At 39.5% G+C, this 25,208-nt stretch overlaps 1 protein-coding gene across 4 annotated transcripts in view; it reads left to right on the forward strand.

Annotated features, from left to right (window-relative positions):
* MACROD2 (mono-ADP ribosylhydrolase 2) overlaps window positions 1–25,208 on the forward strand; it is a 2,169,899-nt gene that overhangs the window by 1,494,677 nt on the left and 650,014 nt on the right. For all 4 annotated transcript variants that reach the window (XM_051846213.3, XM_051846214.3, XM_008256366.5 and 1 more), the window contains one exon: window positions 18,747–18,777. In XM_051846213.3, the coding sequence (XP_051702173.2) occupies window positions 18,747–18,777 (31 nt within the window). The remainder of the gene's footprint in view (window positions 1–18,746; window positions 18,778–25,208) is intronic.

The following is a 25,208-nucleotide window of genomic DNA, read 5'->3' on the forward strand; positions in this document are numbered from 1 at the left end:
TGTGTGTGTGTGTGTGTGTGTGTATAGTGAACATCAAAGAGCCACAGGTGGGACATCAGCAGCATGTGCTGTATACAAGATTAGAGTGATAAATAAGACTGATTGAGCTAAGTAAGCACACCCAGGTGCAAACTGAGAATCTGAACATTAAACTGACTTGCCAACATCTGGCCTCCTTCTTTTCTCCTTTGGATTGGGTCTATGCCTCTCATTTCATTCTTTTATTTTGAAAAAAATACATTGTATTTTCTGTAAGATTTTTTGAGGCTAAATAGATAAACACACCTCCAAAATCATAAATACACATGTAAGCAGGGGAAATTCTTACTCAACTGACCTGAATGGATATAGTAAAAGAAAATGTTTTAGCTGCAAAAGAGCCGAACCTCCAGAACTGTTGTCCAGCTCTAGCTATCTAGTAGTACTTGTTGCTATCTATCTGATCTTGACTGAGTCTATTTTTGTCATCAGGTTGAGAAAATCATCATGTCTCCCTTTGTTGATTGGCAATCATCCGTGGGTATATGTGGGAAATACCTGCTCTCTCATGCTCCTGAGTGGGTCTCTTCAACAACCTGTTCCTCCTTTGTTTCTTCCCACAACAATAATCAAATCCATTTGGCAAGTATTAGTAGCCTCTGGAAGGAGTGAAATTATCGTAAAAATTCTACTGATATCTCACAGATCCAACTATGTTATAATATAAGCAGTTTTCAGAATTCTGTCACACATACAAAAATCCATTAAATAGGTATAAACAATAGTTATCCTGTCTTATCCAGCAAATGTAGTGATATCTGTCTCTCTGCAGATAGTCTTTGAAACACCTTACAGGAAAAGAATATTTTGAATAGACAAACATGTAGGAAAATCAGGCCAAGGAGTTGTCTGTTCAGTGTGTGCTCATGGTCTTGGCTCCAAAGGTCTTAGGTGACTGGACACACCAGATTCTCAAGATTTTCATACATCTAACATGCAAGGAATGTGATGTTCATACAACCTTTCTAGGCAACAAAGTATGTTGAACACCACTGCTCATTTGCTTATTAACCAACCCTGTAATGTTTAATAATGATAGTTAATGTAGCCATCTTTGGAGGATGAATGATTTGGGTACTTCAAGTTAATTAGTTGCCTCCAGGATACACACACACACACACACACATTACACAAATACACACCATTTTTAAAAGATTTATTTATTTAATTATTTCTTTGAAATACAGAGATACAGGGAGGCAGAGGCAGAGACAGAGGCAGAGAGAGGGAAGTCTTCCACTCCTCAGATGGCCACAATGGCCAGAGCCATGCAGATCTGAAACCAGGTGCTTCCTCGTTTCCCACATGGGTACAGAGGCCCAAGGACTTGGGACATCTTCTACTGCCTTCCCAGGCCCATTAGTATGGAGCTAGATCAGAAGTGGAGCAATCGGGACTCAAACAGGTGCTCATATGGGATGTGGGTACTGTAGATGGTGGCTTTTTTTTTTTTTGCTATGCCACAGTGATGCCCATGCCCACCCCCACATTTTTAAGGCTAAATCACAACCTAGCTAACTAAGAATGAAGTCCTTTAAAAAATCATGTTTTGCCTTTTCTGGGCAAATATTGCATTAATATTAAACTTTCTATTATGAATACTCTGAAGTTATGGGAAAGGTAATTTTAATATTCTTCACATGTAGTATTGCTGCTTTTACTTTGTTTAATGGCTTTAAGAATTTTCCAGAACATATTTTGTATGCTTTATTTTTAAAAAATTAGAAATCACACTTTCAAAATCCTGTTACTCATCCTTTTACTTCATTACTCATTCCCAGGTAAATTTTGAAAAGCTGTGTCCTGCTGTGGGAAGTTTTATTAAATTTTCTCATATGTCCCTGAAAGCTATACTTTATCCTACAGATAACACCATAACTGCATAGATTTGAATAAATCTTACTGAAACTTTGACATGTGATGTTTAGCCTATTGAAGTTGGTATTAGAATTGTCCCCAAATTACTTAGCTAGCACAGCATATCGTATGTAAGAAATACAACATTTGTATGCAGTTGGGAGAAACATATGACCTAATGGGAACACAATGCTTTCTTGCAAGCTTGTTATTCAGCTTCCAACAAATAAAGCCCCTTTGCTACTTGCAGAAGCTGAATCTTAGTCTACAAGAAGTCAGGCATGGAAGAGTGAACCCTAGGTACAGCATAGAATCGTAGCAGCGAATGGTGGAAGAGATCCTGTTCCAGCTGTTGCTATGGGAATCCTTGAGCCCCTTGATGAACCTCCTAACTCCCCCTTCCCTACCTTCTCCATTGTTCCCAATACTCACTCTCTATTGGGCAACAAAGAGTTCCTGAAGAGCTTAGATGTGAAATTAATGGTAATTAGTTTCTTATTTTTCCAAAAAGTTGCAAGTGAAATTGGAGAAAGAGTTCTAAATAGTATTATTTGTTGCTAGCAGTTGGGACCTCAAAACACCCTATAATATTATTTGTGTTAATAAGACACATGAGCACCTACCAAAAAAAGTCCAAGGTTGTAAATTTTTCATGTATACTATATATATATATATATATATATATATATATATATATATATAAAAGAAGGTGGAATGGGGGGAGAAAAGATGATCAAGAAGGTTAGAACAACAATCCATTTAATAGAGATATTTAATATTCTTTATTTTCTGCCTTTAATTATGCTGTTTCTTGGCAATTGTTCTTAAGTCATAAACATAGAGGCAGAACAGAACATCAGTGCATTGTAGGTTAAAGAAAACCCTTGTCTAAAATGACTGCCATTTTGATTTACTTGTCAGATAACTGCACCAGTTTTTCAAAGTTGGAGTCTCTGTAGACCAACACCATGTTTTTCACCTGGAAATTGACAGTCCTTTGGAATCTTGGCACAAAATGTGGCACCACTGAAATTATTTAGATTCTTCAGGGCACCATTTCAGGATTCTTAAAGCCAGAAAATAGCCCCAGTGAGATCCCCCATGATCAATCCATTCTTCTGGGAAGCTTAAGAATTATTATGGCTAATGATTTTGCCGGTGGATCTGGCCCATGTAATTAAGATCTAAATATAACTCCATGTTCATTCTACAACTGAAGTTCTTATCTGGACAAATGACCCATTTATGAAAGCTCATAAACTATCACAGGCAAGTCATTACATCCTTAAAAATCTCTCTAATAAAATGTGCCCAATGATGGTCATTTTTGCATTGCTAATAATTTTCCAAGAATATCCTTTACCATAAATAACTAGGAAATACTGCGTATTATTCAAGAGAGAGGAGAAAATAAAGATCCACACGCGTAAATAAGTACTTTTCCTTGCTTGCATTAAATAAAAATATTTGCATTTTTCTTCTGCCTTTTCAATTCCTGGATATGATAGCAGAGTTACCATCACATCAACATAATCTTGCAAGCTTGCACATTCACTGTAGAATGCAAAATGTCATGGCATTTCTTCATAGAAATATGAAACTTTTTTCAGCAAGTTTTATTCCACATAAAAAGTGAGTGAGAATCAGGGTTGAGATTCCAGGCACTTAAGAATTCCAGATGGAAGGGCTGGAGTGACCAGATTACAGAATACACCTTACCTAATGAAAACAGGAACTCATTTCTTTCCTTCCCCTTTATTATCTTTCTGAAGTTATTGACTAGGAGTGCATTTTTTTTTTTGACAGGCAGAATGGACAGTGAGAGAGAGAGAGAGAGAGAGAGAGAGGTCTTCCCTTTCCGTTGGTTCACCCCCCAATGGCCACTGTGGTTGGCACGCTGCGGCCGTCGCACTGTGCTGATCCAAAGCCAGGAGCCAGGTGCTTCTCCTGGTCTCCCATGCGGGTGCAGGGCCCAAGGACCTGGGCCATCCTCCACTGCACTCCCTGGCCACAGCAGAGAGCTGGACTGGAAGAGGAGCAACTGGGACAGAACCGGCGCCCCAACCGGGACTAGAACCTGGGGTGCCAGCGCTGCAGGTGGAGGCTTAGCCTATTGAGCCATGGCACCGGCCCTGGAGTACCAATCTTATGAAGATGATTCAATGTGCATCATTAGGAATGACTTCATCTTATCAAATTAAAATAAGGAAAGAGTAGAAGTAGAGATAGTAGAAGAGGAAGAAATAAGAGTTCCCCTAAGTTAAATGCAACACAAGAGAGAAAAGCAATATTTGATTGGGGAGAGTAATTAAATACTGACTGTGACTTCAAAGAATCTTTAATCAGGTTTTTAAAACACTGTAAATATTCTAGTGATTTGTGATTCAATCTGAATGCAGGAAAAGAAAATTTGTGTCTGTGTGTGTGTTTGTGTATGTTGTGCTTATAATCTGTGTCTTCTCATAATGAATATCTTCTTGGAAGCCTGTCAGAGCCCTGAATCATCAGAGTGGAAGTGGTTCTCAGAACTCATTCCATAGGGCCTACCTCTCAAATTAAGAAAGTCTACTCGCAGCTCTTACAAGAAGGGATATTTCAGCCTTTCTCTTAATAAGAAGCACAGAAATACCACAGCCACCTGAGTACCTGACTTTCTCAGCAGGTAGCTAGTTTTCACTACTGCATGTGCACACAGATGTGTTTCAGTCTAGCTGTGTGACTTCAGTGAAATATTCACTCTATATAGTAATTGGCAACAGTACTGGACAGCTGGATGAAGCCTCACTTAAAGTTTTGCATATCACTAGATATTTTTAAATTAAAAAAGACTATACATTTATTTCATCTTGAATGTCACATACAGCTAAACTTTCTGTCATTTGTCTTGTTGAAAGCTGTTTTGACATAGGGGTGAATATGAGCAAGGCAATTAGAAGTATGAAAGTTTTTTGATTGATAAGTAATCATATGTACATTCTTACCACTCAAAGTGCATATTCAAGACCAGCAGCACTGGCATCATCTGGGTCCTTGTTAATAATGCAAAATTTCAGACCCCAACTCAGACCTACAGAATCAGAATCTGAGTTTTAGAAGTTGGCCCCCAGCGACGTGCCTGCACATTAATATTTGAGAATTATTACAGTCCAAAATTTTGGAATCCATCAACAGTGTATCCAACACATAGAAGTGACATGGGCAGGTGGAAACCATAAAAATGTCCCACCAGGAAATAATTGAACTTGGTCCGTTATTTCATGTGAAAAGAAGGACAAGTGTACTTATCAAGATGAGAGGCATTAGGTGTTTATTTTTGCTGTGTTGTGAGAATACACATCGTCAAGGGAGAAGCCTAGGCTTCATTATCTTGCCTCTTTCAGGTGTATCAGCAACTTTTGGATAGTTTCCAAAGGTCTTCTTCCACTTCAGGTATCGTGTATTAGGTGGGAACAATAATTCTTTTCTTGGTTTCTCCAGGTTGAGGTTAATGTAATATTATTGTCTGATTACTTGCTACTATACATGTCTGCAGATCAGGAACATGGTCAATACCAGGGACCCTGTTAGGAATAGTTAACTGTAGCCTGACTCAGATATACTGAATGGGAATTTTATTTTCAGAAAGTTGCCCATGTGAGTGGATACATATTGCAATGTGAGAAGCACTGGTCCATGGCATTTTTGAGCCAGGGAGCTCCCCATCCCTGAAGAAGGTCAGATGAAGCCAGGGTGAGCCCCCTAAATAGATGGTAGTGGGAAGAGCCAGGCCTAGTGTAGGGTAGTTAGAAGAAAACACTTCCAGGGGCAGTTGCAACTCCCAGCTCTATCTGCTTCTGGCAGAACATTGAAATCAAAGATAAAGTAATGTAAAATGTGGCTAGAGGGAATATTTATAGTTTTTGCATTTGGATATAAGCTAAGGATCCTTTGAAGAAATGTTGGTTCAGAAACACATTTTGCAGAGTGGGGGAAACTTGGATAGCTCTTTAGAGCTTATGGGAAATAAATCTTGAGCACAGAAGCCTTGTCTAATCATTGGCTTCTTACTTGTCCTCAAAAACCTCCCTCAATTACATTAAGCCTTGTCTGTTGCTAATAAAGCTATCATTTTTCATGGTGAGGGATGTGTCCCACTTTGAGAGAATCCCAATAAGAAGAAACAATGGCATGAAGTAAGAGGAGAAATAGTGGGAGGAATTCTCCCACATACTTTAAAGGAACAGAGCTCTCATCTATAATAATTTTAATCTGAGAGAGACAGTTTGTTATGGATGATTCTTTTTTTGTTTGTCTTTAATCAAGATGCAATTGTGAGATTATGATTAAATGTTAAATTCTTTTGTGAAATGAATTCAGAAGTCAATGAAGTCAGTCTAGCAGAAGTACTGGTGTCTAAAAATAAGTGTCTCTACATCAAGAATTGCTCCAGCCATCTGTCTTTCCATTCTTCCATCTTCCCATCATTATTCTTCCATCCATGCAATATATGATCTCTCATCTAACAGTAGTGGCAATTTAGAGCATAGAGTAAGTTAGCTTCCTAGAGTAGACGAAAATTTCGTCTTAACTCTGTTTTAGTGAGTTACAGGCATGCCAAACTTGCAAAACTTTATGTGCTCATCTTGATGATTTTCTCATCTCCTAGTGTGGGAGCCGACACTAATCTTCAGTATGCCTTTATATAGAGAACGTTCAGTTGCTTACTCTCCTCTTTGTAGTTCTGGTATAATGCTCATTGAATTAATGCAGTGAACACTGAGAAATGTGTACAAATAACTCACCTCCTGGGCCTTGACCTACTGGGTAAACTGCTCCCCATCTTGTTCTGTGTGCCCATTTTCATAATAGACTCCTGTAGATAAACCTCTTCTCATTGATTGATGGCCCACAGAAGATGGCCATTTTTGGATCATGTGTTCTAATTCTTGAACTTGAGAAATATGATTACCATCAACTTCCTTTTTCTTTTTCTTTCTCTTTCTTATGTTCCTTTATTTTAGTCATTCCTACAGGGTGTGTCCTATAGACACGTCTTTCTTAGTCATTATCTCCTAATTAATTCCCTTGTTAAGTATAAAGTGTGCATTAGGCTTGACTAATGTCTTCCTTTGTGACTAAGGAAAAAAGAATTTATTACCTTTACATATTGACTCACACTGCATAATCACAACTCAGTTTATTTAAAGCCCTCATTCTTCAGGAACCATGCTGGAGTTTAGGGCTCAAGTAACTGTCAGGAGAATTTCACCTGATTCTCATAAATAGGGTACTGAATCAGTTGTTTGCACATATGATTGGTTTAAGAGGTGGCTGTATTCATTGGAAACCCATTTATTTCTCTGGGTAATATCTTCAAGTTCATATTGAAAATCACAGAGGGGCTGGAATGAAATTTCCCCGTTTGTGCAGAGAATATGGTGATATTTTAAGAGTTATATCAGGGATACCAAAATTATGCAGGCATAAGATTTACATATGCATTGGCAAAACTAGCAATCTGCTCTCTCCTTGGTTATGTGGTTCTATGACAGTAAATACAGAAAATGATCTTAGGTTCAGGTTCTCCCGAGGGAGAGAGCCTGTGCTGGAGATGAGGGTGCAGGATGAAGTTTGAGCTATAATTAGCTGATGCAGCATTAGGAATAAAAATATTAAAATAGAATAGAATAGAAAAGTGGTTCTCAATTCTGGTTGCGGGGTCCAGCAGTGGTAATATAAACTGGTTGTTGATTAGAAATGCAGATGTGTGGGCCCCACTACAGACTCCCAGGTGATTCAGATACAACTATGTTGGAGACAATTAATGGAGCGTATTTTCCTTATCCCTCTCTCTTTATTTTGCAGAAAGTCACACTAATCTTCACTTTGAGCACAGATTTGATGTACGAATCGGGTACACAAAGTACAGAAGGGTTTTCTTACTATGTTGGTCCTGAAAAAAAGAACTCTCATCTCAGAAGTCCTTTCTCGAGAGCGGAGGATGCTCAAGATGGATTCTTTTCCTCTCCTCCTTCTGCCTTTGACCTCACTGACTCTGTTTTGCGGTGACAAGTAGTTAGAATTTTGAATCGTGAGATCAGTGCTTGTGGCTGAGCTTTTCCCCCTTAACCACTATGTGACTCCTGGGAGATTCCTCAAACCGTCCAGGGATAATAATATTAACAATGCCTCATCTTGGTCCGTCTTGGTTATTACAAGAGACAGTGAAACCCACGTGAAAACATTCTGGAAGCTATAGAATTCTTTTAGATGGAGTGTTTATTCTTGTTTGGTGAAGCTCCAAGTGACTTCTCATGATAACTAAGACTGCTTGGTACCCTGCTACCCTGATCATCTCTGTGGTTTCTCAGTAAATATTTGCCAACTGTGTATTTTCTCTAATGCTTCTAAAAACCATTCTGGTTTTGGCACTCTTCATCTGATAGTTGAAGCTGCTGGGCATCCTGGTATTCTAGTAATTTCTGTGGCCACTTGGTAGATATTTGCTGAGTGCATCTTCTCTCGATCCCTTCTCAAAACTATTCAATCTGTTAGCAAACTGTTAGTAAGGCCAAGAGAAAGACTTGGGACATAGGGGTGGTTGAAAAAAAAAAGGTTGTATTACTATATCCGTAGTGCCTGGCCCATGGAGTCCTAGAAAATACCATCTAACCACCAAGCGTTTGAGGCTTTGGGGCAGCCTCTTTATGAGATCATCTGTGTTTGTTGCTTTGTGGTTATTTGTTGTTAATGAGTTTTCTTAAATGTTTCCTCTGGAAGTCAGATCTTCATCTTTCTAATTAAGAGAGATAGGAAGGTATAACTTATTATTAAGAAAGTCAGGGATTGACTCTCAACTGTGAATACATAAGAACTTACACTGGAGTTTGCATCACAAAATTTTACATGGTGCCCATTCTCTGTGGGATCTTCCACTAGATGCCTAAGACATATGAGTAGAATTCTCAGGGACACAGCTTTTCTCCTTAAGTGGTCATTCCTTGAATTTTCTCCCAGTTGCACATTCTTGGATTCCAGTAAGGTCTCAGTTGAACCTTTCTTCCTTTTTATGGGTTTATAGGGATTTATCTGCCTTTCCTTCCTCTTGAATGGAGATGACCAAATGTGCTATTTCCCAAGAGGTTCTCCTAAAATATAAGCCCAGAAATCCAGATCCATTCTAAAAGTTCTACTGCCAGCCACGCCAAGATAAATAACAATGAAAGATATCATAGGTTGTTCCCCAGAAGTGGACTGACAGGAGGATTTGGGGAAAAAGAGGTTTAGTAGGAAGTGGTCCAGAAAAAGGAAAACGTAGGTGAAATGTGAAGAAACGAGCACGAAAGGGAAGGATGGACTTCAAGACAAGTCCCAGGTGACTGCCCCATCCCACAGCAGTGCTAGGTAGATGACGAAGGCCATGCTTCAGCACTGTCCCCATCAGGGCAGAGGTGAGGGCTTGTTTGTATCCTCCCATGCCTCACCCACCAGGAATTCCCTGAAGAGGATTTGATTCCTAAGTTCCTTGCTCTTGATGTGTACTGAATCCCTTCCTTTTTAAAAGACTTACTGTATTTATTTGAAAGGCATAGTGACAGAGAGAAGAAAGGAGGGAGGGAGGAAGGGAGGGAGGGAGGGAGGGAGATCTTCCATCTGCTGGTGTATTCCCCAAATGGCTGCAATGGTTAGGACTTGGTCCAGCAGAATCCAGCAGCCTAGAACTCCATCTGGGCACCCATCTGGGTGGCAGGGGCCCGAGTACTTGGGCCATTTTCTGCTTCTTCCCAGGAACATTCACAGGGGGTTGCACTAGAAGCAGACAAGCTGGAATGCAAACCAGTGCTCAGATACAGGAGGCTGACTGTTGCAAGTAGCAGTCCAACTCACTGGGCCACAATGCCAGCCCCATTTGTTTGCACTGAAGAAGCAGGTTCTGGCATCCTGGAGGTAGTCCTGTGACTGTTGCTGTGTGCCCACCAGTTACACTCCTCATAACCACACCAAAGAAAGCTTCACTCTGTCCGCCCCTCAGAGCTCCTGCATGAAGCCCTGGGCTCCTTCAGGCAGTGTCCTTGTTGCTCGTTCTTGTGTGCCTGGGGCTTCTTGTGTAACTTTGGCCCCTTTCTCTGTCAGTGAGGTCACTCTATGAAGATTCAGTTAGGCCAGGAACTGGCTATGATCTGTGGGCCTTTTAATCTCAAGTGGCTCATTTACTTCTTAGGGGATCAGAAATGATTGACTCTTATCTCATTCTCCTTCTGGACTCTGTATCAGCTGAATCACCTAAGGGCATCTTCTTCTACTTCCAGCCTCTTTGTGCCAGGGATGCAAAATCTGCCTAATTATGGGGAAAATGGAGAAGGGATACTCACAAAATTGGAGATGATTAAGGCCATTGAAAATTCAACATTTTAGGAACATTTTGTTTTAGCAGGAGCTGTTATATTGCATAACTGATTTACTGTTTGAACAATTTTTTATTTGTTTAACCATTATTTTCTCTCTTTTCTTCTATGTAAGGGACATTTACAGATGCAAATCTTTTGGATCATAATGAACATTTCTTTAGATTTATCAGGTTTATAGAGATGTGTTCTCATTTTCATTCCTACCAGTTGCATGAACAAGCTCGTGCAAAAAGAAAGACCTTCCTTTTGCTAGTTCCAATATTTTGCATCCTAATAAATTCCAGGTGGAACTAATCCAGCTGTATTCTTGGAAAATGTAAAGTTTGGAAGAAGATGGCTACTATTCATGGCTATGTAGTAGTTTGTTTTATACTGCATACAGTTGTATGGTTATAAATGTGAAAGCAGCTGGCAATAAATGATTTTATGGCAGCTATTTCAAAGGTAGAATGAAGAAAACAAAAAGAAATCAAGTTACTGCTTATAATTATGTTGTCTGGGTGAGCTTTCACAGTGTTCTCCAAACACTTCACTGGCTATTTCCAAGTGATCTCATTCAAGGTATCCTATAAATGACCTTGACTTTCAAATTATTTAGTCTGAGTAATGAATAGTAGATTGTGATGATGTTTGCATTTTAGGACAATTTTTTTAAGGAGATGACATCTTTTTGCTATTTTACCTTTTATGATAGAGAAAAATTGAAATTATTAACTATTTATAAAAAACAGCATGTAACTATGTTGTTATATGTCAAATAACCCAGTAACTTATGTATTCACATCCATTTAACAGTTATCTATTGAGTTCTTTTCACCATTCTAGGTGTTGGTTGTGCAAAATAGCAAAATAAATGTGGGAGTTTTCATCCAAGTGTGGTTACGTGAAGTTGGGTAAACAATGAACTAAGAAACAACTAGATCTCAGGTAGTGATAGAAGTTGTAAGGGTCTATGTCACAAGCTAAGTGAACAGAGAGTAATTTAGGTAGAGGTCAGGAAGGTTGCTTGGAGGAGGTAACATTTGATCAGAAAGCTACTGGGAATAAGAGAATAACCCTAGCAAGTTCCTGGTAAGTGGGATATTCAAGGCAGAGGAGATAGTAAGGCCAAAACCATGAAGCAGGGCCATGCTTTGTGCATTTGAAGAACAGGAGGCCAGTGTGGCTAGAACTCGGTGAGCAGGGGAAAGCAGAGGAAAGAGGGTGGTGAGGAAACAGGAGCCACATCACTGAGAAGCTTTGGCTCCAGCGCCACAGGTTTCAATTTTATTTAAATCTGATGAGAATCGATTATAGGTTTGAAGTGAGGAAATGGACATGACCTTATGTGGGCTTTAACATGTAAATGGATGGGTGGAATGATTTTTACAAGAAAATTACAGTAATGGTTTGGGGATACGGGTGTTAGATAGGTAGGTATCCAAATTGAGTAAAAGAAGAGAGGCATAGTGCTATAGGCACTGCTCTCTGACTATGCCTGATTTGTTTGAGTCTTCTGTTGATGAATTATTTGGAGAATTAAGAAATATTAGAGACAGGAGTTTGATGCAGCATGAAGATGCCCTTTGGGATGCCTACATCCCATTTCAGAGTGTTTGGACTCTAGTCCTTGCTCAGTTTCCAATTCCAACTTCTCCATGGTCCTACTTCTAACTCTAGTGTCTTACTAGTGCACCTGGGAGGCAGCAGGTGCAGCTCAGGTACACATACACCATGTACATGGGAGACACAGGTCGAGTTCCTATCTGTGGCTTCTGCTTGGCCCAGCTTCAGCTGCTGCAGGCCTTTGAAGATTGAGCCAACGGATGCAAGATAACTCTCTCTCTCTGTGTCCTTAAAATAAAAAAAAATGTTAAGAAAAATTTCAAAGACAAAAAATAGAATAATCTATTGTTTATACTAGATAATAAAGAAAATCATTTAGTATTTCATATATGATCTTGAACAAGTTCCCTTTCTTTGCTTTGCTCTCTTCCATGTTTGTAAAAAAAAAAAAAGGATACTATGTTCTTTATAACAGGCTTACTCATCAGATAATGCACATGGAGGCTTAGCCCAATGCTTGGCACATTGCTGTAGTTCAGGAAATGACAATTGTCACTGTGGCCATGCTGCTCCTTCCACACACTCTGAGGCATTCAGGATGCTCTGAAATTGCCCATCTCTCTGTCACCATTATCCTGAGCTATTGAGAAAGGTAACATGGCATCTTATAGCATCACAAAATTTAATAGCAAATGAGTCATCAAGTCTAACCCTGCTCTTATAGAAAGGAAAACCGAGGTGTTAAGGTTATGTTCCCTCAGGTCTACAGCTAGTGAGTGACCACAGTCATTAGGAGTATGCACCCCAGAATCAGGAATCCCCCGGTTTGAGAAATACTGAAGTGTGCTGCATCCTGGATAAGCGGGCCAGGACACAACCCACTCTGCTGAAAAACAAATTTCAATGAGTTTCATTGTTTCTGAAATGCCCAGTTTCTTATATTCCGACTTCTTTGACAGCAAGCACTCCACTTCACAGCTGGAATGCTTTTCAGGCAAGCAGAGTTGTAGCGTGTTTCCCTGCCTATACATGTGTGCACGAGGTTGTCATGCCTGGCAAATGGAGAGGACAGTTGTAACCCCTTGACTTTAAATAAGTGAACCAATGAGGGGCAGTTTCTGAGGAAGAGGTTTGTGTTTGAAACCCTTCATTGGCAGTGTTGGCCTGAGCAAAGAGGAAAGTCAAAATCTTTCGGAAGGGTGGTGGAGATTTGGAAAAGTCTAGAGCCATCAGTGGAGCCCGTGTTAAGACTGGATCCACAGCACCATTCTTGATAGTATATGAGTTAAACCGTGGAAAACTGTGACTCTGAGTTGGAAAGTGATTCAAAAATACCTGACTGAATGCAAGGAAGTTTTAGGAAATAGCCAATTTCTCTCTCTCTCTTTTTTTTTTTTTTTTTTTTTTTTTTTTTTTTTTTTTTTTTTTGACAGGCAGAGTGGACAGTGAGAGAGAGAGACAGAGAGAAAGGTCTTCCTTTGCCATTGGTTCATCTTCCAATGGCCGCCGCGGCCGGCGTGCTGCGGCTGGCGCACCGTGCTGATCCAATGGCAGGAGCCAGGTACTTATCCTGGTCTCCCAAGGGGTGCAGGACCCAAGGACTTAGGCCATCCTCCACTGCACTCCCTGGCCACAGCAGAGAGCTGGCCTGGAAGAGGGGCAACCGGGACAGAATCTGGCGCCCCGACAGGGACTAGAACCCGGTGTGCTGGCGCCACAAGGCGGAGGATTAGCCTAGTGAGCCACGGCGCCGGCTGCCAATTTCTCTTTTGTCTATATATACTCTAAAGAGAGAAGTGTTTGAAAAATATCAGTCTATTAGAAATAGAAACTCCAATAAGTATGCAATGAAGTCTTAAATAATAAGGAAGGATAGTATATTTTAATTTTTTAAATGTATAAATTTGAAAGGCAGAGTTACAGAGAGGCAGAGGCACAGAGAGAGAGAGTCTTCCACCTGCTGGCTGATTCCCCAGATGGCTACATTGGTTGGAGCTATGCTGATCCAAAGCCAGGAGTCAGGAGCTTCTTTCAGATCTCCTACATGGATGTTGGGGCCCAAGTGCTTGGGCCATCTTCTACTGCTTTCCCAGGCTGTTAGCAGAGAGCTGGGTCGGCAGTGGGGCAGCCAAGACTCAAACCAGCACCCATATGGGATGCTGGCACTGCAAGCTGCAGCTTTACCCACTATGCCATGGTGTCGGCCCCAAGGATTGTGTATTTTAAATTCATAGAGTTTTCTCCTTCTCAGTGGTTATAGAAAATAACACGCAGTAATGGTGTTTCTTACAATTGACAGTTTCCTCAGTTCAGTGAAATGTGACATATAATTAAAAACACTTAAATGGAAGTTGTAATGTGTAGAATGGCATTGCTTATAAATAATGGAAAATCGAACTACTTAAACACTAAGAAATCTACTGACAAAACCATCAGAGGATTCTAGCGTTTTCCATTTAAATATTTGACAATAGGTCAGTTGCATCACAACTCTCCATCTTTCTGTCCTTATGGCTGAGGAAGTTTTATGTTACTTACTTACGGCATTCAACACCTTTACACAGAGCTGATAAGTCAGTCTGTCCTACCAGGGATCAGGAGGAGAGAGAGAAATTCTCACTTTGAAGGATCGCACAAACTGAGAATCAGAGTTCTGTTGTATATTTTGAACCATTGTTAGGGTCGAGAAGGACAGTTTGAGTGGTCTTTCCTTCCTTGCTCTCAAATTACTCAGAAAGGATGGACTCAGACTTTGAGAGGATGGGAAACAGAGTCTATAGCCTTAAGGATTTCAAGCTTTTTTTTTTTTTTTTTTTTTTAACATGCTTGAAACCAACATGCTGGGCTAAAGAAGTATTTTCCAGTTGATGGCCCAATCTATAATTTCACAAAAGAAAAGTCTGTCCAATCCAGGTCAAATCATCCTTTTTTTCTCCCTAGAGAGCAAGTGTATGCTGGTTTGGAAAAAAAGATAACTAAAAGTCAAGTGCTATGAAGCACATTTCTGATGGCCACATGCTCAGATCTGATTAACACAGATGCTTCTTGCTCCCAGAGTTTGCTGGAAAGAGAATCTGGAACCTAAGTTCACTGCTGATGCCATTCCACACATTTTTTAGGTGACTGCTGAGTTAATGTGCACTTCAAACAAACCAAGATAATTGGACCGAATTTTGGTGCAGTCTGTTCATTCTTCTATGGGAGAAGATTTCTCGGGAAAGTAGTTAATGTGGAATACAACTTTGAAATAAACAAATCCCATGCCCCTTCTTCTGGTGACTCCACCAGAGATTTAGTATGGCCAAGAACACAGACTAGGTGCAAAAAATTCCCTTTGTTGACTTTATTTGCTCACTCTTCCTCTCTCTTTCTCTGTCTCCTTCTCTCTTAAGTAATAAAAAGTGATTAATGGAGGAGACTTCGTTTGGATGAATTATATGGAAAGCTATTTTATGAAAAATGAATGTTTTCATGATATTGTATTTCCATCTCTGCTTTATCATTGCCTTTTTGTTTAAGTTAATGCAATAATATTACCAAAGTCATCTTCCATTACATTACCATTTGCTTTCACAGTCTAGGCAACGATGTCATTTTCAGATGAAGCTATTTGTCCTTGTTAAAACAGACAGGGCAATTGGTGCATTCAGACTCAATTACTGAGTAGCATGATTGATTCTAAGATAGAACTGGGAGCAGTTAGCATTAACTGTTCAGGATGCTCTTTCTTCCACTAGATCTGATGGGAGAACAAGTCATAATGACTGAACCTAAGGGAAGCAGAAGGAAGTTAGATCAGTTCCCCAGAATTCCGAGACAGAATTTTGAGTGTCGCATATCTACAGAACGCCCTTGGAATCAACACATAAGGAAGGAGGAAGCAGGTATTGGCCCAGTGCCAGCTCCTGCTGGCTTCACATGGAGCTCTGGAAAGTGGAATAGCCCTTCAGTGTTTCACTCATTGAACTAAGATGACCAGCCCTTGTATTGCTTCATCAGGTACTTGTGTGGGTTTCCTAGGATGGGACATGACCTTAGGTAAGGCCGCTGAGTGATTGCAGCTTAGGCCATTGCTGAGAAGGTCGATAGTTGAAGACCGACTGCTCACGGCCCTACACCCTAGACTTGAGCAGTGGTCCTCAACCAGGGGTGATTTTTCCCCCTGTTGGGTATTTGACAATGTCTGTAAATATTTTTGCTTGTCACTACCAGACGGATGCATTTGACATCTGGGAGGCAGTATCCAGGCTTGCTGCTAAACATGCCGCAAGGCGCAGGAGAGCTCCCAAGGAGAAAGAACTATCTGATCCAAAATAGCAAAAGTTCTGCAGTTGGGAAACCTTGCCCTGGGACAGCGAAGCCCTTCTTGAAACATGATCTGATGGGGATCACTGGGTTCACTCCAGAAATCTATATTAACCAAGCACAATGGTCTGTGTTCCCTATTGTTCTGACTTCTCCTACAGACCCTTTGAGATCTCATAGCTTTCGTTTACTAATGAGGAAACTGATTCTCAGGGCAGCTTAGTAAATTACCCAACCCCCTGAAGGACACAGAGGTGAGATTCATTGTGGAGCTGTTTATTGAAGACATTGTGGTATCTTCTGGTTTTCCCCTGAAGAAGTTTAGAACATATCACCCCAAAATACACCTTACTAGAATATTGATTATTTTGAGTTAAAGACACTGTAAAAAAAGCACAGTTGCAAGAAGAATATTCTTACTTTGTTTCTTAGAGGTAGGAGACAAAATTTCCACGTTAAATCTTTCCTCCCTATTCCAGAAGGTAAGTGACATCATCATCAAGAAAAATCTGTAAAGTAAACCTTCTTCAACTAACTCTTATCTTCCCAATCACTTCTCTTCTCCATTAACTACCTTAGCCAAAGCCCTTTTGCTTCTTGTACTTTGAAAGTTTACGACTTTTTGTCCAGTTTAGCGTATCAATGTTCAATTCTAACTGCATGTTTAGGTCTTCATTTCCTCCTGAGAGCTCCAATGCCACCTAAAACTTGTATCACCTAAACGTCCTCTTCTCTTGATCTGTTTTATGTTAGAATAGAGCAGAAAAATTTGCCTTCCTCACACCTTGATGTTTCAAACCTTTCTTTTTCTCTAAACATGAGATGGATGACACTCACATGTTCAGGTTTGCTCCCTTGTAATTCCTGGGTCTTAAGTTGTAAATACACCTCTATATAACTTAAAAGACACAGTGGAATGTGAGTGATATGGCACAAATCGTAGAGATGACCCTGAATCCTCTCTAGTTTGTATTTTTAAGTAGATCACTCCTTAACTCCAAGTTCTTGCTGTTAGTGGCAAATACTTAAATAAGGTTGCAGTTGATTTTCATACTGGGCGTTCCACTTGTTGGTAGTCTTTCAGAATGCTGGTAAAGGGAGTAACGTAAAGGAAATTTTGCTTCATGCTATTGCTTCCTCTGCCTTGTTGGATGAAATGGTTTCAAGAACATTATTTACATTTTATTGGCATCTCAAGAACCCTAGTAATCAAGGAATTAACTCATTTGTGCAATCAAAAATTACCATATTCTATGTTCCAGAAACTATTCGCTTTTCTTATCATAGCATCGACTAGTAAATGTTTCTACAAGAGCACAGAAAAAAGCATTTGTCGTTTTGCAAATACGTAGTTGGCTTAGCCAAATCAGTTATTACTCTCTATAAAACAAAATCACATAAATTTTGACCATTTTAATAGGGCATTATGTAAAAGGGAGTAAACATATAATCTATGAAAGTGTTATGGGAAATGCAGTGTAGCACACATTTAACCCAATGATATAAATGAAAAGGACTTAGACATTTCATTATTATTGAACCCAATAGTAATATTAGTTATTGTGGTTGACAGCAGCAATGGTTTTCAGATTCTAGCACAATGCCAATCCCTTTTTAAGAAAACTCTGTCATTAATTCTATAAAACATTTCTGTGTAGTAGACATTATCATCTTTATTTTACAACAGAAAAATAGAAAGCTGGAAAGATTAAATAAAACAACTTGATTGAATTTACAGAAGTATATGGGCAGAAGTTGTTGCCATAGATAACTTTCTACACTAATAAAGTCTAATTTAAAATAAAAAATACATTTATGTTTTTTATGCATGTTTTCAATCAAATTCTGTAAACATTGCTTTGTCAAATGTGATATAAATATAAGCAGTAATATGCCAATAAATATTTAAAAACTAGTCCTCAAAAAAGAGCATGTATTATTTATCTTAAGTCATAGTGACATTGAATCTGTAGCACATAATTTACATAGAAAGATAAAATATATAACATTCTTTATTATAAATGACCAGTTGATTCTCTTAGAATGCTTTTGCTGAATTTTACTGAAATATTTTATCTGTAGCCCGGCTTTGGTTTCAAACATCCCATGATATGCATCATCAATGCTGATTAATGTTTTCAGACTTCAAACCACCAATATAACATGATATAACATAGAGCTGGGAAGATATTTTTGGAGTTCACATTATATACATATATACAATTATTATTATATACATATATACAATAATGTCAAGAGCATAACTAATAGTAAAATGTGGCAAAATAATCAAAACCTGATGAGTTCTTTTGGTTGATTGTCTTTGATAAAATTTATTTCATTGTAGGTTTATGTAACTTAATTTTTTGATATTAACTATTTAAAAATGAGCTCCTAAGATTCATAACAATTTGACAGTTGGGTCTCTTGAGCTGTTAGAATTGCCGGTAAGAAAGAGTTTTCAGTTAATCAAATGTCTCCTCCTCCAACTCCTAGCTCTGAGGATGTAAATAGAGGACATCTCATTTCAAGCAAAATCGATGTCCAAATAGATGATACTGGGCAGAGTCATTCCTTTGCAATTTATTGTTACTTTTTGTGGTTTATTCACAGGCATTTCCCTGCATCTCAACAGGCATTTATGGTAAGTGATCTAGCTTTTTATGATGTTTGTATTTATTTTGTTGTTAAATGGGGTTGGCAGGGGAGGTTAACCGGAAAAATTAAAGGTTCCTTGATGAATGTATTTTTTTGTGTGTGACTTAAAGAGACTCAAAATCCAGGTCAAATCTTGTTAAGGAAGCTCAAGAAGCTATTCAAATTCTGTGTTCTTGAATTTCATTGCATTGGATACCACCCAAAATGATTTGATGCATTGTGGGTTGAAGTCTTTTGTTAAGAAATTTGTAGAAGCAGGATTGTTCTCTAATATTGTTTTCTTTAGTAAAGTCATGTTTTCTCTCAGAAAAAGCATAATGCACATAAAGCCTAACATTATCCTTATTTTATTGCAAATTACAATGTAGTAGAGACACTAAAAATGCATACATGTGCATATGTATCTCCAATTTTTAAAAAAAAAATTCTAAGGGACTCAATAAAAGCAAAGAATTTTAATAAGCTGCAAATATTTTTCCTGCTACTGATGGATTGTTTTAAGTAGTTACTGTTTCATTTACAAATGGAAACAAAATATATTTTAACCACTTGTTTTCACTAGTATAAAGCTCTCTGAATATCCATCTACAATGATTTTTAAAATTTTTTATATCATTAACAGTATATTTTATAATATTAAAGTAACATGGAGTGTGTTTACTATTTGAGGGCTTTCTGACACAAGTGAAGTAGATTACACTTTCCATGGAAGCTCTTAACTGAAAAATAAAGTACCTCAAAAAAATCTAAAAATTGTTTAAATTCATTACTGTGGCAGAGAGGTAGAGAACCTAGGTAGATATCAAAGATTGGACCTTTTTTTTCCTGGTATTTCTTTTCAAAGTATCTATAATCATAAAGCAAAATGTAGACCTGAATCAGGGTAAGTGGGGAAGGATTTGGTCACACTGTTGAAAACTTTAGGGTATGCCTCCTTCCTTTTACATTCCACTGGGGTCTTTCTCTGTGGAAGCAAAATGGGCAATGATTGGAGAGAAGTAAACCAGGCCCGTTGCACAGTTTTCCTCATTGTGGCCATTCTTTCTGTCTCGCAAATTCCTAGTTATAAATCTGAAATATTTGCTTAAAGGAAATTTGCTTACAGGAAGAATTATATGTAAAGCTGCACTTGGTAAATAGTCCAAATCTGTATTTAATCTTCTCTAAAATCAAGCTAAATTCCTTTGCCAGAAATAGTTCTCATTTTGAGAATATTCTTGCATTGCGATCTTGATATTCCTTGATGAAAACAAGCACACAAAACTCCAACTGCCTAAACTAATACTGTGCATATAGTTTTCTTGTATATTTCATTGTCAAATTGTTGACCTGTGTTTTGCTTCTGAGAATCTTATGGTACTTTGCAAGCAGCTTCAAAAGGGGAATTTCTCTAACATGACTTAATAAAAACAGGGGGAGTAGCAGGAAAGTAAAACAAAAGTAAAAGAAAATGAAGAATGACCGTAGAATTATTGGATTGCTTGGGACTGACACTGTGGCACAGCAGGTAAAACTATGCCTGCAGTGCTGGCATGCCATAAGCATGCCGGTTCAAGTTTTGGCTGCTCTACTTCAGATCCAGCTCTCTGCTATGGCCTGAGAAAGCAGTAAAAGGCAGCCCAAGTCCTTGGTCCCCTAGAGCCACATGGCAGACACAGAAGAAGCTCCTGGCTTCGGATTGGCCCAGCTCCAGCGGTTGCAGCCATTAGGGCAGTGAACCAGTAGATAGAAAACTCTCTCCCTGCCTGTGCCTCTCTGTAACTCTGCCTTTCAAGTAAATAAATAAATCTTAAAAAAAAAAAAAAGAATTAGAGGACCCCAAGTGGAGAGAAAGAGCTATATCAAATCTAAAGTGAATCATAATCAATTCTAACCCCTGAAGGATAAACATTTCTTCCTACATTTGATATTGCTCAAAGGGCATATAATAATAGCTCAGTACCCACTGTGGTGAGGGAGGGAGAAATATTAAACACTGTTGATAGAGCATAAAAAGAGTGAACAACCATAGCCAGCTGACAGCATACAGTTCTGAAGTCCTGACTACTCATCTCTTATTCCTCTATGATTGAGTAAATTTAAAAGCAAGAGTGAAAGCTCACAGAGTTCAAGTGCCCTGTTGCCTTTGGTTAACCCACTGGAGCTTAAGGCCTAGGTATATTTTTAACTCCATGATTTCTTAGTTTAGAAGCTTTTGCGTGAGTTTATGGTCCATTCAGCATTATACAACATGAAAATTATTTTGCACATCCCTTGTGAAGTTAAAACCTTCTGATTCGTCCTTGGTTGTTTCTCAAGACCCCGATCTTTTTTTTTTTTTTTTTTTTTTTTTTTTTAAGGTTACACAATAATTTATTGAGAGCCTCCTCTCCCCTCCCTCGCGGCCTCCAGGTCACTTTTTCCGCTTGTATATCTTGCGTGCTAGCCCCAGGAAGATGGACACAGGTAGGGGCGCGGCGTACTGCTCAGTGAGACCCATGAAGTGTCCATAGCTGTCCTCCTCGTACTGCGAGAACACAGCCGGCAGATCCAGCTCCTCGTACAGTGCCTTCACCCAGGCCACCTTCTCGGCCTCCTTCTGCCCATAATTCTCCTGCAGGATCTGACGCTGTTCCGGGGTGGCCCGCTGCAGACACTGGACCACCAGCCATGTGCACTTGTTGTCCTGGATGTCGGTGCCAATCTTGCCAAGACCCCGATCTTTTAGACCACTTCTTTTCTTGCTCTTATTCAAAGTCCCACTGCTTATTCTTCATTAACCAGATCAAATTTCCTTTTATTTTTATTTATTAGGATTTTATACAATATTTATTTATTTTTTAAAGATTTTATTTATTTGAGAAGTAGAGTTACAGACAGAAAGAGGGAGAGACATAGAGAAAGATCTTCCATCCTCTGACTCACTCCCCAAATGGCCACGACGGCTGGATCTGGGCTGATCCGAAGCCAGGAGCCAGAAGCTTCTCCCCAGTCTCCTACACAAATGCAGGGGCCCAAGCATTTGAGCCATCTACTACTGCTTTCCCAGGCTGTAGGTGGAGAGCTGGAATGGAAAAGGAGCAGCCAGGACACGAACTGGTGCCCATATGTGATGCTGTCGCCACAGGTGGAGGCTTAGCCTATTATGCCGCAGTGTCTGCCCTCTTTATACCATATTAAAGACAATGGTCCAGAGAAAAAACAGGAACATTTCAGAAAGCAAGAAATCAGAACTCTCAATATTGCATTAGAATGGATTTAGGGCAAAAAAAGTTTTTGGAATACCTTCTTGGTTGCACTCTACTCTTCTTGTTTTTAATGACAAATTTGCTAAATTTTTTTTCCTGAAATACCACTTGGTACATGTTTCCCATCTGCTCAGGAGATTTTGATCATACTCCATTACTTGCAGGTTAATGTACAAGCTTCTTAGCCTGAACAGTGGATATGTTACGTATCTCCCTAAGCTAGTGCTTCCAAAACGTGTGCAGAGGAGAAGGGTGGGAATCTCTCCTAAAGCATGTAAATGAATCGGTATGCTAAGAAATGTAGATATACATTAACACACACTCACACAGACACACACACAAGCCTTTGCATCTTTAAAGGGGGTTTGCTGTGCAGCCTTTACCAAAGTTATTTGAGCATAGACATTATGGTGCTTTCAACCTTTCTCTATCTGACTTAGTGTTTTCCCCAGAATATAGTTTTAGTCATTTTTTGGCACCTACCTGTCTCTTGTGACCCATGCACGATCTGATTTGATAAATCTCAGAATATGTTAGTTACATAATAACTTCCATCCTAGAGCCTTTCCTAAAATGAACTCCCTTATACCACACGCTGTGCACCCCCAAGTTAATACACCCCCAAACTATAACCACCACTTCTGTTCACCCCACACTCTAAACAAAAGCACACCATACATAATTAAACAGGAAATCTCCCATGAGTGTGCCAACATTTGAAGGTTGTTTTACTTCCTGAAATCCTTCAGCACTTGTATCTGCTCAATCATCAATGGCTCCCCATTATTGCTTCTACTTTTTCTTATATTTGGCGCTCACAGACAGTGTGGAATTCTTTAAAGAGCAGGGTTTGCACACTGAGTGCCCAGCCAAGAACTGTGTCTATAGGAGAAGCTTAGCAAATATTTTCTGTTGATGAAAAAACAATGATTGTAACCCAAATAGTGACCTAAATGCAGTCATAGAAAAGAGAATTGTAGAAGGCTACCAACATGTAGCAAAAAGCTACCCAGTTAGCATTTTCTCAATGTGCAAACATTTGCATTTGAAGAAACACAAATGTGTTTTTTAAAAACATTCTCAAACTGGAAATGGCGTTTGTGGGCATGGCGTTGCCTACCCTGACCAAGGTAAAGTGGAAACTGGAGAACTGAGTTGGAGCACTCATGTGAAGAGCCTCTTCCTTTGTGATGTATTATGGTCCATAGATCAGTGGCCATCCAGGAACATACAGGTCATGTAGCTGGCCGTGAAGCCTTATGTGGCTTTTCCCAGCATGCCCTAGATCCATCTCTCCAGCAGCTGTAACTTTTCAGGCACCTGCTTGCTTTGAATTTACCTTCACGTTATTTATGGTCCACAAATCCAGGGTAACCCTAGTTCTGCCAAAACAAAAGTTTAAGTGTAACGGAATCTTCATTTGAAAGGGTTTGCTTTCTCGCCAGGAAGATCTCCTTCCAGGGTAACGTGAACAGCGGACAGTCCCATTTCATGGAAACTCAGGCATCAGTACCACATTAAGCGTGCTGGAAGACTTGGCACACTCCAGCACTTTGGGGATCCTCAGGCTCACATCTGAGGCCGAGAGCCCCCCCAGCCTTTCTCCCACTCCTCAGTCTTCTGGGGGCAAACCCTATAAAACAGAAAAATAAATAGAACCTTGCCATGAGGTACAGACTGAAGATCATCCACCAGGTGACTCAACCCAGTTTAAGGTAGAAACTCCAAGGGAGCAGGCTGTGCCTCCTTTGAAGTACCTTGGAAGAAGAACCAGACTTTCCATTTCGACTTGGAGCAGCCCCATGACTGCTCCAAGTGTAGTGTTTCCAGGATGGTTCCACAGGGCGCAGCCCGCCTGCTTAGACTCAGGATGAAAAGCCACATTTGGTAAAACACCAAAGAAAGGCCTGTATTCCTTTTGGAAAAATAGATCCAGATGACGCTTACGGGGGCCTTAAACCTACGGATTCCTGTTAAAAATCAGAATTGGCCTCTAAACCAGTCTCCGAGGGACAGATCTGAACTTCCCTGATGGACATAGCAGACCTCATGTGTGCCTCCTGGCCTGTGAGCCTGGTTTGGACACTCTGGTGCTAATAAGTTTAACAAAGGAGGCTAGACATGATACATGGCAATGGAATTTTTACCGAGAGGTGAATGGCTAACATAATTTCAGTCCACTTTATGAGAGTCAATACAGTTAACAGAAATGAAGTCCAGGCAGAAAAGTGCATCCCTTGAGTACTTGAAAATGGGGGAAAGATTGTCTTTGGAGAAAAAGAAAAAAAAAAGTAAAACAACTTGAAATTTCCTTTCCAGGTATGGCATAGGCATAGCCTTTTTAGAGAAGGAAGAGTTTCAGACATTGAGTTATTGGCTGGAAATCTTAGGAAATATTTAAGTGTAGCATAACTTAGCTGAATCAACTCCCACAGTTATTCATTTTTATTTCTGTTACTAATGTGCAGCGCCTGTTTCCATCAAATCATTGGGCCTCTCTCTGCTTCCCAACAAATTTCACCAGGCCACAACATTCCAAATGAGGGCCTCATTTGCATTCAAGTTTGCCCTTCAGCTTCTAACAGGTAAAAAAAAAGAGATAGAGAGAGACCAAAGTGATGTTTTGTTAGCCTTAAATCTACGTGGCAAATATTTTTATCAGTACCTCTGTCCAGTCCACAGACATGACTTGAAAAGAAATTAGAATATTCCCCATTGCCCATTTGAAGGGCAAGCCCTCCACCCTGGACAGATTAGAGAAGGTATAACAAGTATTGCTTTGCAATTCTCGACCTGCTAGAAGGGTTATCTTATATAATGCATTTGGGAACCAAAGCAAAATTGACAAAAATATTCACCCCTTCCTTTCATCCCTCTAATAGCTTCCCCCCTTCTTGCTTTCTTCTATTCTCTTTGAAATTTCCATTTGCTTTGAAAACTTCCTTTAAGATGGTCCAATAATGACTCCTCTCTCTCCCGTAAAAACTCTTTTTTGGCATCCTGTGTTTTTTGCCCTTGTCAGATTGTTCTCACATATGAAACATCATCATTGTTGGCAATCCTTGAGTTAATTGCTGGCTCACAAGGAAAAGTAACATTGGAATCAGTGCAACTTACTTATCTTGGGAAAATGCAGTGCTGGGGTCAAATTCATCTAAATTATAGCACATTTGAATAGTATTTTATCAAC

This window comes from Oryctolagus cuniculus, chromosome 11 (genome assembly GCF_051225735.1).
Source record: "Oryctolagus cuniculus isolate XC-2025 breed Fujian yellow rabbit chromosome 11, ASM5122573v1, whole genome shotgun sequence".
NCBI classification, from domain to species: Eukaryota; Metazoa; Chordata; class Mammalia; order Lagomorpha; family Leporidae; genus Oryctolagus; species Oryctolagus cuniculus.